The sequence below is a fragment of the Leptidea sinapis genome, chromosome 1 (genome assembly GCF_905404315.1).
Source record: "Leptidea sinapis chromosome 1, ilLepSina1.1, whole genome shotgun sequence".
NCBI lineage: Eukaryota > Metazoa > Arthropoda > Insecta > Lepidoptera > Pieridae > Leptidea > Leptidea sinapis.
In genome coordinates this window covers 11,807,718-11,822,895 of record NC_066265.1, presented here as the reverse complement: position 1 = coordinate 11,822,895, position 15,178 = coordinate 11,807,718, and the positions used below count along the sequence as shown (strand labels likewise).

General features: G+C 35.8%; 1 protein-coding gene across 1 annotated transcript in view; it reads right to left on the bottom strand.

The window, feature by feature from the left end:
• Positions 1–2,090: 2,090 nt before the first annotated feature.
• LOC126966438 (cyclic nucleotide-gated cation channel alpha-3) overlaps positions 2,091–15,178 on the bottom strand; it is a 315,362-nt gene continuing 302,274 nt past the window's right edge. Inside the window, exons 7-10 of the mRNA XM_050810481.1 lie at positions 7,754–7,861; positions 6,143–6,283; positions 2,419–2,571; positions 2,091–2,161 (exon numbers count right to left, since the gene is read on the bottom strand). Of these exons, the coding sequence (XP_050666438.1) occupies positions 2,150–2,161; positions 2,419–2,571; positions 6,143–6,283; positions 7,754–7,861 (414 nt within the window). The 3' untranslated portion in view covers positions 2,091–2,149. The remainder of the gene's footprint in view (positions 2,162–2,418; positions 2,572–6,142; positions 6,284–7,753; positions 7,862–15,178) is intronic.

Here is a 15,178-nt window from a genome sequence, read left to right as displayed (position 1 = left end):
CATAAATTATTTCAATTTTATTTCATTTCAATAAATCACTGACACATATTCTATATTTTCTAACATTTTAACGTTCGGACGAAACCCAAGATGTCAGACGATTCGTATCCCGCATCGTTTATAAATTTTGGTAACAAATTTAAATTATAATATCTATGAGAATAACTTTATCAACCTAGATGTTAGCTTTTACATGGCAAAAACAAGTTATTGAAAGAATTAAACACTTAATGAAATATATAGGTATGTACCAATGTAAGTTGAACTCAAATCGATATGGTTGAAGTTAATAAATTGGCTTCAACTTAGGCTGGAGCCGAGCACAAGCATTGAAGACTCAAGGAGATAATATAGAATTATGATGTCAAAATTATTACTTTCATGCAGTTTTCACGTAGAAATACTTAAGAGCAGAACATTGGAAATAACATAATATAAATCTCATTTTCTGAAAAACAAGATTAATGTCAAACAATTTGGATGATTCTTCTGAAGTTAAAAAGCGAAATTGTAACGTGCTTTTTAATCTTTAAGCCTCTTTCACATGAATAAAACTGAATTAAAACTATTTTGAGACCTCGTTATTTAAGGATTGCACAATAGCCCGTTCACACCTTTGCCTTTATGTGAATTGTTTTAGTAAAAGGATTTATTAATAACATCTCTTTCCCAAAAAATGATTTGAAGTCATAAGTCGGAGTTTTGAACTTCCCAAAACACTTTGTAGAAGAGCTCAGATGCATTCTTACATTTATTCTTAGCCTGCAAAGTCTTCTGTTGTGGTAATTGTTAAACTTATTGACTATTACAAATTAAAAACAAACAGGATTACAAAAAGAGGTCTAAAATTGAGACTAACTTTTATTTCTCATTTGTATTTTGTACTGTTAAAGTTATCTAGACGAATATTAAGTCTTAAAACAATTAAAAAGTTCTGTTTCACTCTTGATTTGTTAATTAATAAACTTTTTAAGATTGTACCTCGTTTGTAGATATTGTACTCAGAGAAGAAAAAAATGCTAATGATGTAGCGTTACCGTGAATCAAGATATTTAATTGGATTATTGATAATTAATACTTTTTTCAGCGTGGCTAACCTAAAAATAGCTCGAAAACTTTTGCAAGATGGATTATCCAATATTGCAAAATTGCCCGTTCACAGCTTTGCCTTTATGTGAATTGTTTTAGTAAACGATTAGTCATTGGGTGTGATTTAAGTGTAAATTTAAATAATTTAAGGGTCTCAGGCACACTGTTTATGGAGACATTATTATGCCCTTATTTCTGTCTCACTATATGCTAGTTGCAGAAAGCATCCTTAAGGTTAATGTTTTATTAAATACTAGTGGACCCAACAGACGTCTTAAATTTGAAAAATCGGTCCAGCCCTTAGAAGGAGTACACTAACATACACATGAGCAAGAGAATTATATTATATGGAGGGATTTGAGAATCTAAACCAATCTCAAATTCACTGAAACATACAAAAAAATTATCAAAATTGGTCCAGCCGTTTAGGAGGTAGTTTAATTGTGAATCTAAACCATTCTCGAATCCACCTGAAGACACACACCAATCTCAAATTCACTGGAACACACAAAAATATCATCAAAATCGGTCCAGCCATTTAGGAGGTAGTTCAATTGTGAATCTAAACCATTCTCGAATCCACCTGAATACACACAGAAAGTTTCATTAGAATCGGTCCAGCCGTCTAGGAGAAGTTCAGTGACATACACACGCACACAAGAATTATGTATATAAAGATAATACCGTCACTTTTTGACAGTCAAAGATACCGTGTGATATAATGAAATATTAACTTTAAAGATGCTTTCTGCAACTAGCGGATTGTTTATTTTATGTATATGGATGTATCTGTATTTGCCTCCAACTAAATAAATAAAAGAAGGTTAAAGAATATTTTGCATAAATTAGTCTCGGCTTCATTCTGAAACATTGGGGGTCATGTGTATTCTGATTCTGAAGAGGAATTATTGTTTCGCTGCTTCTTGTCATTAAAACAGCAAAATCCGTTAAATAATTGTCAAAGTGTAATTTTTTTTACAAGCTATCACTATCTGGTTTAGGGCGCTTATTGCTTCCAAGGAGTTGTAGCCCAGACATCCAAGAAGACGAGAAACGGCTTTTACAAAAGTACCTGAGACAATACATACATGATTTTGTGATATAGCATTAGGATTCTCTATTATCGATAAAAAAATATAAAACAACAATTCGAAAATAATATAATATTCTTATTAATAGAATTAATAAAAAAAAACTTTACTCGCAAATTTGTAACTTAACTATAATAATTTGAACTGCATTGACGCTTATTTCAAGGCTGAGTTAAGTCAGTGCTAATGTCCAAAAGAGGACCAAAACATAAAGAAAAAATATTTGATCACAACTAACCTGAAACCCTTCAGCTTCGGAGAGGAGGAAATAGAAGCAGCCGAACCAATGCGCAAGGATGAGCAGAATATGAATCAAGTTGATTACTCGCCAGAAGTTTGGGTAGACTGTTCTCGATTCCACGATGTAGTAGCAGCTAATAGCTCTATAAACCTGTATTAAATGTATACTTTACTATAAGTTATTTTTTTTTATGCAAAAGGAGGACAAACCAGCGTAAAGGTCACCTGGTGCTAAGCGATCACCACCACATTCTCTTGCCAGAGGAATCACAATGAAGCGATGTTTCTACGCAATGCCAAGTGATCCAGCCGTTCACAGAGCACTCATATATATGAGCACCAGGTTTATACTGTAGATGGAATCACTATAGAAATAAGAAATTCAATGTTAAAATTATCGACGTACAATAAACAATTGGAGTTTCCAATCGCCTATTAAAAGGTCGTCAAAAATGTCCAAGCGGCGTTGTTTAAACGTATACATTAAAATATACAGATAACATTAAAACGTTTACTCAAATTAACATCTTATTTCGTGGTAGTAATGTTCAAAGTCTATTTATTTGTACACGTTCATTAAAAGCTCGGACGCTACCACTATCCAAAAACCTCATGTTTTACCAATTGAAATGTAATTATTTAGCAAAATTATGAAAAACGCCAAGTTAGTTACAGAATTTTGCTAATTTAAAAGGGCACTTATCTGAAATACAACACTCCAACCATTTTTACTCCATTTTGACAGATTTTCAGTTGTTTGCGTGGCGTTGTATTCAAGCGCGGTCGAAACACAACTGAATGAAAACACTGCCTAATAGACGCTTAGGCAGTGCTTCGCCTCAGACAATTTTTGAGAAAAATCGTGAGTCTTGATTCGTCTTTGGGTAAAATAGATGAATAATAACAAAAATAGTGCAAGGGAATTTAAATAAAATAAAGATGATTAGAATACATTCACACTTTGTAACAGACAAGGAGTTTATTTAAAGTCCTAAACCTATTTCCATTCGTAATTTAATTTATCATACTTGTACTTCAGTACGCTTCAAGGGCGTTAAATATTCATAAGCCACTCGTATTTTGCAATTTTCTTTTTAAAGATTTGTTAGTAAAATAGCTGTGTCTGTAATTTCGTCAGCGTGAACTTAAATCTATACCGGCATATGTTTATATGATAAAATGAAATATATATTTCTGTTGTTCGTTTGAAAATTTATATCGTTGTTTTTTTTAATTTGGACATGATATAGATTGAATTCGACAATGACCTGACCTCTGATGAAGCATTTTTCTGTATTTCGTCGATTACTCAAATTTCCAAGAACGTGCGCAATTAACGTATTTGGGGAATGAATAAGAGCACGAAAAGTCAGACTCTACAAGATAGTAGATATAAAAGAGTTTGTTCTTGTGCTTATACATATATGGTATATGACAAGTGCGTCACATAAGCTTACGAAATCTGTTGGAAATTATTAAGAATTAGATTAGCCTATTACCTTTGTCGACTACAGCGGGGAGTCAGACAAGGCGATGTTATAATATCGCCTAAGCTGTTCACCGCTGCGTTGGGAGATGTCTTTAAGCTTTTGGACTGGAATAGGCTAGGCATCAATATATACGGCGAATACATCACTCATCTTCGATTCGCTGACGATATCGTAATCATGGTAGAGACGATGGAAGACTTAAGCCATATGCTCGATGGCTTCAATACAGCTTCTCAAGGAATAGGTCTCAAATTGAACATGGAAAAGACGAAAATCATGTCAAATGACCATGTAGCACCTACTCCTGTAACAATTGGGAACTGTACTCTCGAGATTGTTGATAAGTAAGTCAAGCTTGGACAAACAATCCAGTTAGGCAGGTCCAATTTCGCAGAAGAGGTCATTCGAAGTCGAATCCAACTCCGATGGGCAGCGTTCGGGAAGCTCCATAAAAATCATCTCGTCCGAAATACCACGCTGTCTGAAAAGGTAGCTTTTCAACCAGTGTGTATTGCCAGTTATGACTTACAGCACGCAGACGTGGTCGCTAACTATGGCCCTAATGTGGAAGCTCATGGTTGCTCAAAGGACAATGGAGAGGGGCTTTGCTCGGAGTTTCCCTGCGAGATCTAATCAGAAATGAGGAGATCCGTAGGAGAACCAAAGTCGCCGACATAGCCCAAATGATTGCGAAACTAAAGTGGGAGGAGGCAGGGCACATGGTTCGAAGGACGGATTGGCCGGTGGGGCAGAAAGGTCCTCGAATGATTACGGCGTACCGGAAGACGCAGTATTGGTAGCCCACCCCAAGATGGACCAATGATCTGGTCAAGATCGCCGGAATACGTTGGATGAGGGCAGCGCAGGACCGATCGTCGTGAAAATCTTTAATAGAGGCCTTTGTCCAGCAGTGGACGTCTTCCGGCTGATGATGATTATCTTTGTACTAAAATAAAACATTGCACAAAAAAAAAAACAACAACACAATATGTTTACTTACGAAAATTTTCACAATATCATAAAGCCTTATGAATATTACTACAAAAATACAATTTGTCCATTACTTTATCTTTTAAATTTTGCATCACTCTGCATTGAAAATCTTTACATGCGTTAAGAATCCAGATAGAATTTTGTTTGAAACTATGATTTAACTCGATATATACGAACATTGTTCGCACTTTATTTGTAAGGAAACTTTTTCGGGGTTTAAATGTATTTTATAGTAAAATTGTTTTATCGCATGTTCGAGTTTATATAGTTGCACAAAAACTATGTTAAGACTGCGTATATTGTTTTCTGCCAACTAAATTAAATGCACCATTGCCGTTTAGACTGAAATTTTTACTGATACGTTGGTAGGGCTAAATTTTAAAAGAAAAACTTTGTAGTCAAATAACATATAGTTAGTTCAACCTGTACTTTGCTTTCGTGATCGAATAAAGGCTTTTATTATTATAATTTAGCTAAATCCAGCCATAACTATCTTATTAAGCATATTTGTCTCAGAATATACCTTTCCGCAAGTGCAAGCAATAAGTTACCTAAACACCTTTAGAAATCGGATGTACGATATGGCATTTAGTATTAGGTGCGAACAAACACCAGTTGCAAATTCTTTCGAAGAGCCCATGATGTATTTTGGAAATACGGACGGCTACCGAGTGTCTGACATGCATTGTCTTAATAGAAAAATTGTAACATTTCACGTTTTTGTGACATCAAGTAAATTCAATATACTACAGCTAAAATTAGCCTTAGGAACGGTATCCACCAAAGCGGAGAGGCGAGGAGATATATTTTTATAACCAATCAAATTTCGTTATTTCCACATCTCCTCTACGCTTCGGTGGAAATGGAGCTAGCGGAGAGGAGATGTCTCAATTATGTATAGAATGTTTTGCCGCGTCGAGCGATCAAGCTCCACGGCGGAGCGGAGATGCGTGTAGGAGGGCAGCCTTTTCACCGCTTTTTTCTCCCCGCGCCTCGTACACCAGAAAGTGTTGCTATAAACACAGCTCCCATCTCCTCTCCTCTCCGCTTTGGTGGTTACCGGGCCTTAGAATTTCGCGTGGGGCCCGAAACTTGCTCTTGCTACGGTTGCTAAATCCAGCAGTTCCATAATTACTTGGCTCCTTTAGTTAGAACACTGAATTTACCTTTATTACATGAATAAGAAAATCGACAGTGAATCATTGTCCGTAATACCTATAATAAATATATTGAGATTACCTTAAGGAATCTTGGAAACCTAATCATAGGTTGGGTGCCAAACTTGAGCTGCAATAGATCGAGAGGCGTCAGCGCCGCAATGTCAAACAGAAAAGGGCGTGAGGCCAGGTAATGCTTGGCTAGCTTGCTTGAATCATACACCTGCAATCATTGTTCAATTTCAATTAAAGATACATTTTTTTTTTTCAAAATAGATTATCAATCATTTATTGCAAGTCAAAAACTGAACTGAATGGGTAGTATCGGTAGAATGGATGCCTCAGACCTGAGGTGAAAGGACGCAAGAAACTCAGCGGGCTTATTCTTTTTTCGGCCGCTTCATTCCCACATATATATATATATATATATATATATAGTAATACCACTCACAGCGGTGTAACAAATGATCGGCGCACTAGAAAATATTCGTATACCTCTATTATTGATCAACCTTATTACAGCAGCAAAGCTGTTTTATTGCTTGAAGGGAATCGGTGCCGATGTAATAATAATTAGGTATACAGGATGTAATCGTTTAGTGTCACCAAGCGATTATTTTGTAACTATTACAGTAAAATGACATTAATAACTTTTAGTCATGGTCGCTAACTATGGGCCTTATCAGAAAACTAATGGTCACTCAGAGGGCAATGGAGAGGGCTGTGCTCGGAGTTTCCCTGCGAGATCGAATCAGAAATGAGGAGATCCGAAGGAGAACCAAAGTTACATAGCCCAAATGATAGCGAAACTGAAGTGGCAGTGGGCAGGGCACACAGTTCGAAGGATAGCGGCCATTTATTGGGGCTGTAAAGTCCTCGTAGGACCCACAAGATCGACCGACGATCTGGCCAAGATCGCCGGAATACGTTGGATGAGGTCAGCGCAGGCCCGATCATCGTGGAAATCTTTGGGGGAGGCCTTTGTCCAGCAGTGGACGTCTTCCAGCTGATGTTGAACTTTTTAAAATCAAACGAAAAGTATCCAAAATTTTAATAATAAACGACAGAGTAGGGATAGATACTTACGTATTAAATTAAACAGTCCAATACATTTAGTATGAAGTAGAAGGAAAAGAAAATTGTACCGCATTATAAGAATGCACTTCGAACATCTGCTTTGAATATAAAATTTTGTACTTACATCCTAAGAAATAAATATTATTCAATTAAATAATAAGATTTATGAATAGTTTCCTTTAATATTAGTATTAAGCTAAAATAACCTTGAAAAATAAGGACACTAAAATCTTTCCACTAATCGCATAGATACTAAATGTATATAATGTGTTTAATAATAAATAATGGATTACTTCTCATTTGATTTAAAAAAAGATATTGATGTCATTTTACTAATTAGGAAATGTACTTTCGATATCAGTTTAAAGTTTTTTGATATCTGTAATAGTTATAGAACACAACCACTTAACCTGTTTTAAGTTCCTTCGTTCCCTCTTCTCGTCTCAATGATGACCGATATTTGATGTGATAACACCCTAGATTTTTCGTTTGTAACTCAGATCAAGCTGATTATATTATTAAAGTGAATAAATAAGAGTGTAAAATAGCGAATTGAATATGAGAGTTTTTAAATGACAAAGCTTATAATATGTAATATGATATCTTAGATGCTTACCATCAAACCTTGTTCAAGATATCCAGTCCTCAACTGGACGACGAGGTCCAGTGCAAATATTATGTCACTGATGCCGTCGCACGCGACCCAGAAGTAGTGGCACATGGCCTGCGGACAAGAATATAGAACATTATACAACATATCTATTATTGTGTCCGGTCCAACGTGAAGACCGTATTGCTGTATCGGTGTGAAACGTGGAAGTTGGAATGGAGGCTCCTTTGCACCGGATGCCGGCTTGATTATGGTTACCACAACGGCATCTATTTCTGCCATGAGGCAGTAATGTATAAGCATTATTGTGTTTCGGTCTGAAGGGCGCTGTAGCTAGTGAAATTACTGTGCAAATGAGACTTAATATCTAATGTCTCGAGGTGACGAGCGCTATTGTTTTGCCGCTCAGAATTTTTGTGTTTTTCAAGGATCCTGAGCGGCACTACATTGTAATGGGCAGGGCGTATCAAATGGAGCTGGATAGGTAACACACTCCGGAGAGATCCGAACCATATACCGAGGCAAGCCCTAGACTGGAAACCTCAAGGGTAACACAAAATTAACGAAACAAAAGACATCGGAAAGAGCTGGAGTGGAATGAAGAGAGATGCTCAGGCTGGTCATCGGTCCGATGGAGATGCACTGTGGCTGCCCTCTGCCCCAGCTAGGGGATACAGGAACTTAAATGAATTATTATTGTGTTAAAGGAAAAGTTGAAAAGAAAATGATAAAATATCTAATGCACTCTATTTACTATGAATCCTACCTGACATACTGGGGAGATGGGGATGGCTCAAAGCCAGTGCTGCGTGAAATAATTATCTCAAGCAGCATAAACCGAGTCGACTCCCCATATTTTGTCTGAATGTATGTTTTTCTAATAAGTAGATTTTGTATATTTAAATTTACTTCAAGGCAATAAACTTATTAATCATTATTTTTGATAGTATCTAATGACTGCTACCAACGACGGTCTATACATATATTAGGACACATCATTTGCAGTTTGATAGCGGAATGGCAAATGTGTACTTAAGGACAATTGTAAGCACACTTTTCTCCTTATTCGTGTGTCAACTGTTACTCTCCGTATCAAACCTGAACTGAATATATGTTTTACATTGCTGCTTATTGACCAAGAAAGCTTTAAACAACTAGAGTAAATGCGGCAACGTATAGATATAGCTGTCTAAGCAATGGTGTATTTTTAGGCATGTCCCATATGTCCCCTTTGATTTTATACGACGTGATTTTCTTATATTATAGGGCGTGATTTTAAATTAAGAACATCAATATATTTATGATTACTTAAAAACAGTCAATTAATTAACTTATTAATCACCACCGTATTAAGGCATGTCTCTCCAATCCTTATATTGTCATTAAGCTTAATCGATTTCCCGACCAAGGGTGATAATATCGCAAGCAGGGTTGTAGGTATAAGACCCGTAGTATTCCCTTGAGAATGTTTTACGGCGTCGCAAAGCGAAATGTAATCAACTAAGGTACAAACGCTCCATGAATATTAGCTTTCTGCTTGTTCTTTGTGTATTACAGGTCAGTTGGACTTTTTTTGGCAAAACATTAGTTTGCCGTTCCTCTTTACCGCATAATAGTATAAGATTCCACCGCTCCATTCTGCAGGTACATACGTGTTCTTTTGATAAAAGTAAGTTTAAATAAACGTTAAGTGCTTAAGGAGTATGCAATAATACATTGCATACTCCCTAAACCATAGGTTCTCAACGTGGGCTATAACGCCCCCTTGTTTGAGACTTTCGGGGGGGCAGTAGGAGACCCAGAGAAAATTAGGGGGCATTGGGATGGCGCACATAGGGCGTGGGTAGATTAAAAAATATAGTCTAAAAAGGCAAAAAAATACACGAAAATACTCTAGAAAAAAACATATTCTCAAAGTGGGCGGTGAGCAAAATAAGGTAGAGAAACTATGCTCTAAGCCATAGGTTGCCTATAAAAGTTGGCCGCAAGTTGTTATTGACTTTAGTACAAATAAATTGCACCAATATGTTTTTCAATAAATTGTACGTCATTTAAAGAAAATTATGTAAAGAATTGAAAAAAATATGGTTGCCAGCTCTCAGTCACCTGCTACATTAGGGTTGCCAGGTGTGTTTACACCTAGGTACATTTTTGTTGATAGTTTACAGTCATCTGTAGTATATAATTTTAATACTTAATTGAAGTTTTATATTTACTATTTACAATAAACCATAGTAGCCAGTTAAAAAACTCTATAATCTTAGGCAATAAGGATTTGATTTCGAATAACAATTGGACGTCGTTCCTGAAAAACGTTTCAAGCCACAAACATCACTTTTAAGGACTTTGTGTTTAAAGTTTAATACGACGAAGCGAACGACAAAACGAGCCTACGGTCACCTGGTGTTAAGTGGTCATCATCGCTCACATTCTCTTGATACACTAGAGGAATCACATGAGCGTTGCCAGTCTTTTACATGGGTGTACGCGCATTTTTTGGAGGTACCAATGTGGTTATGTGTTATCGTCCCGGAAACACTGTACTATTAAGCTCATTCCACAGCTTGTTTGTAACGTGGAAGAAAGTTCCTTGAAAACCGCACGGTGAAGGAACGGAACTAGCATGTCGTGCGAAGGTGTAATTTGGTGGCATGAATCATCTCTTTTGATTTATATTGATATTTTATTTTTAAAACTAGAATAGGTAACAAATAAAATGATAAAATAACTAATTCAATTGATCAAATAACATAAAAGTTTTAAGGATTTTTCTGATTAAACAGAGAAAGCCAAAACAAAATGTGATCTTTGTTTTGCAAAATGTGATAGTGACATGTGACCCTCCAAGAGTTTAAGTTCCTAAATGCCTGTGGGTTTGTATTTTAATTTTATTTTTAGCGCACATCATTATTTATGTCTTGGTTTGCATGCTCAGTATGCACACAAGAAGTTATACTTCTTTAACGTAACAAAAGGAAAAGCCTTTAAAAAATTTATTCCTCGTGCTATTTTATTAACGTCGAAAGAACAATATTACAATACTGTTATTAATATTGTATTACACGCAACCAATAAAAATATGTTATATCCCATAATTTAGTTAAATAACGTTTATTTTAAGTGCACGACAGAGAGACAGTTTGTAGTTTAAGTTGTAAATCAGTTAATATTAAGTGTCATGATAATAATTGTAAGAAGTGCTAAATAAGTTTTATAAAATCAATAGCTATTAGTGTTCTATAATGTTTTATAAAAATAATTAGAATAAGGAATGTGTTGAATTAGGTAGGATGATGCAATTAAGATCCGATGTTGTGTAGTTTCATTTACACCTAATTTAGAAGTGCAGCATAGATGTAATTTAGTTCTTGTCTATGTATATATAGTTAAATTCAATTAGAAATGAATATTAAAGTCTGCACATAGCTGTTTAACTGTCTGAAAGATCTAGTAAGATTATGTGTATTAATCCTAGAAGTGAGGGTTATCACTTTAAAAAAAACATAACATATAACACCGACACGGAACGCCGGAGGTCGTGGGTTCGAATCCCGCATCGTTCATAAAATTTTGTTTTTCAAATTTTATTTGTGTATTAATCCTAGAAGTGAGGGTTATCACTTTAAAAACATAACATAATGTTTAGATTTACAAGAGCGACATCTCAAGTCAATTTCCTAATACGCAAATATTGGGTTGAGCAGGTTTTCAACTGTAAAAAAGTAGATCGTTGAGATGAAGCCACAACCTGAGAGTTGAACAAAGCAAATAGAATTTTATAACGAGGCGGTACTCTGACGGTTAGCTCAGTTGGTTAGAACACCGGCACGGAACGCCGGAGGTCGTGGGTTCGAATCCCGCATCGTTCATAAAATTTTGTTCACAGAACACATCTACTCCAAGTTTCAACAGTATAGTTCTTATAGTTTTGGAAAAAAGTGCTTGTAACATACACGTACAGACAGACAGACATGAAGAATCTATAAGGGTTCCGGTTTTTTGCCATTTGGCTACGGAACCCAAAAAAGATTAAGTCATATAAGTACCCAATTATAAAGAAAACGTTGAACAAAGACATAAAAAGGTAAAGATTTATACGAGCTCTGTGTTCCTAAGTGCGGCGATCCTGGACACACACCTCGTTAAATGCAGGGCCTCCGTTCCGGTTCTTAGTTTACTGAAAGATGCTGTTTATTACAATTGTTTACTGTTACAACCACCAGGGGGCTTAGATTTATATCTAGCTATTGCCATTAATATTATTGTCCTATATAACATTTCTATTATTCATTTAAAATCTTTGATGTATTAACCATACGATGCATAACAAGGCCGGTGTTCGCCTTTAGTATTCCTTGCCCTCAAATCAAATCAAAATCACTTTATTCATGTGGGTCACAGAAATGACACTGATGAATGTCAAAGAAAAAGTTTTTTTGTTATTGAATCTACCGCTACTTGCCACTCTTTTAAATCAAGATTTACATTTTCATCGTTTTACAAATCATTTCAGTTACAATATATGTAAAGTGATGCAACAAAAATACTGAAACTACAATGTACAGCATACTATAATTACTGTATCAACAATAATAGTAGGCCATGGTACACTAGATGCATTAATCCACACACACCGTAAATAAATATATAAATAAATGTATTTTGCGTCCATTTTATTAGCACTAGTCTTACTCGAGATCTCAAAGTGAAATATTACGAAAATGGGTGATGTTTTGTTTTGTTTAAATATTCGCAGACATTCAATAAATGTGTCTTTTCACGTGTACCTATAATTTTAACCTATTAAAGTGGCATTTTTTGAAAAATAATTAAAATTTCATACGCAAGCTCACGGACTCGTAAAAAAAGAAGGACTCCGCGCCGTGATATTAGCAAGTGAAGCACCTTTATTATAGTGTGTGTGAGGTTACGGGGTATACCAGTTACACAATTTTTTCTCCCTTAGATAATCATATATACACAAATACTTTTATAATATTGTTTTTAAACTTTTCCACAACGCACAACGGCATTTTTAAAATATTTTGTTGCGACGCAAACTGATCTGTCACAGACGATGGCAAATCTCATAATGGCGGCCGATCGGCTTGTATTAGTGTAAGTGTATGCGTGGGGGTATGTATTTACATGTTTACCGGCTTGTTATGGTGACTCACTGTTATGTAAGGTGACACGGAGTCCTTATTTTTTTACTCGTGCGTGACGCAAGCTAAATACAAAACGTCATTTTAAAAAGTACATGTACATGCTCTAAACTTAGATAATCTATACGCTAGATAGAGCCTCTTGCTAGATCCTCTTGATAGAAAACACGTCAGGTTTAATACTTTAGTGTGCGTGACAAGCTACGTCTTACATTCGCGATTTGTATGTCACTTTGTGTTAGTGTGCGTGCGTTGCTCAAAATAGAGGTTATCCGTTAACCTCAATTTTTCAACGATCTATCTAGACGTATCAATATCTAAGGTAAAAGTATCTAAGGCTTCAAAGCTGTCGCGTAAGTAATTTGTTTGGATTATATGTAGCACTCATTCATTCACTTATCATTTCTATTTTGTTTAGAGCTCGAAGCATTACTATCATTATTTGACCATTGTAGTACCCCCTTGACACGCTAATATTGTTTCCTTCTTGGTTTCGTTTCCATTGGTTTATTTGTCCGAGTTTAGAAATATACAAATTTTTACGTTTTTTATAAATCACTGTAACAATTTAAAATGCGAAATTGTATGTTTTATACAGAACCATAATATTGAAGTATTTAAAAATATTGTAAATAACTTGTCAATGTCCGTGATTAACGAATGAACATGCCTGAAGTTAGTAGCAAGTAGAAACTCGATACTTCAAGCTACTTAGGCTGAGCGTATTCAGACTGCTCAGACTTTACTTACGTGAAATTTTGCAGAATGTAGGTAAGCTTAGCATCATTTTTGATTTCGTTTTTGTGGTCATTTGACAGCTGAAATTATACTGCTTAAGGCGAAGAGTAAGCAGAAAACACGCAAACATGGTGTTTTTAGACATGTTTTGTGGTGAAAGTATAGCATTTCGAGCTATGAACACTAATTAATCCTGTTACACATGTCCTTAAGTCTTATTTGTAGGTTGCTAATGCTTGCTGTTGGTTATAGTTAACACTGCCGAGCCTTTTTGAACTATCACTTTTCTTTGAAGTTAAACAAGTTTTTTGGCATAGCGTGACGCATTTTTTTGGTACTTCTCTCAGAAAAGTTATTCTTATAGCTTGTACTTTTTTGTGTAGGTTAATATATTCAGATTAGTAGTGAATAACGAGGATTGTAGGCATATAAACTGTTTTTCACGCAAGAATTTTGAAAATATCGGCTTTGTTACATAGATGGCGGACCGGCAGCCGTGAACTCATATCGCTCAAGGTCACTGGCATTTGGTGTCGCCTTAAGCTAAGACAGCCCAATGCAAAAGTCAAGTTTGCGGAACTTCCAGTTGGTAGCTTAGAATATGGTATGGTATGGTATAGGGGCTCCGGTTTCCGCAATTAAACCACTAGTATGGGTCCATTTTGCGTGCAGTATTGGCCAGTTACTCCAACCACCCCAGCTCCTTCCAGAAGTTCAGAACATTCCTGGCGTGTTCGTAGACTTCCTGGAGCGACCTCGTATTGGTTAAGGTTTTTGCCCATTAATTGGCCACCCCCGCACATTCCAGGATTACTTGAGTAACCGTTTCGTCCTCGGCTAGACAGCCTCTGCACTTAGGACTGTCCGTTATAAGTTAGCCGATGGCTAAGAATATATTTCATAAGAAGATTCGAATAAAAGGGGCTATCGTAATCGAACAAATATCAGGCAAATATCAGGTTATCAACAGACACTAATTTACTCAACTATGTTCGTAATAAAATTATATTTATTAAAGTGAAACTTTTATTACATCGTTTTAAACTTTTTCGTCTGTGTGTTGCATGTCGCGTGACGGTCGGGCGGCGCCTATAGTTCGCAGCAACTGACCGTGTAGTGTATAGACTATTACTCATTTGTGCCAGTGCTCCACGCTATTTTGTTTGTTTTTGTCAGTGTTTAATGTAAATGTTGTTTGTCACTGATTAATGTAACTGTTGTTATTGTACCCTTAATGGAATTTATTCCAAAAAAAAATTTTTGGTTAAGAAAAGTTAAAAAAAAAGTTTCACTTTTACCGTGGTTTCATAAGACCACACAATCCTTTTTTTTATTTAGGGCTTATTACTACAATTGACTTAGATGTTTCTATACCAGCTGACCAATTGTTATCATATGATAGAAATAGTCAAACCTAACATTTGCATATTGTACAGTCTGGATACGAAGCTTTTACGTAGACAAGGTTTAAGCTACATCAGCTTAGCTTGGAGATTGACTTGCTCTTGAATAGTTTCCAATCTTCCAA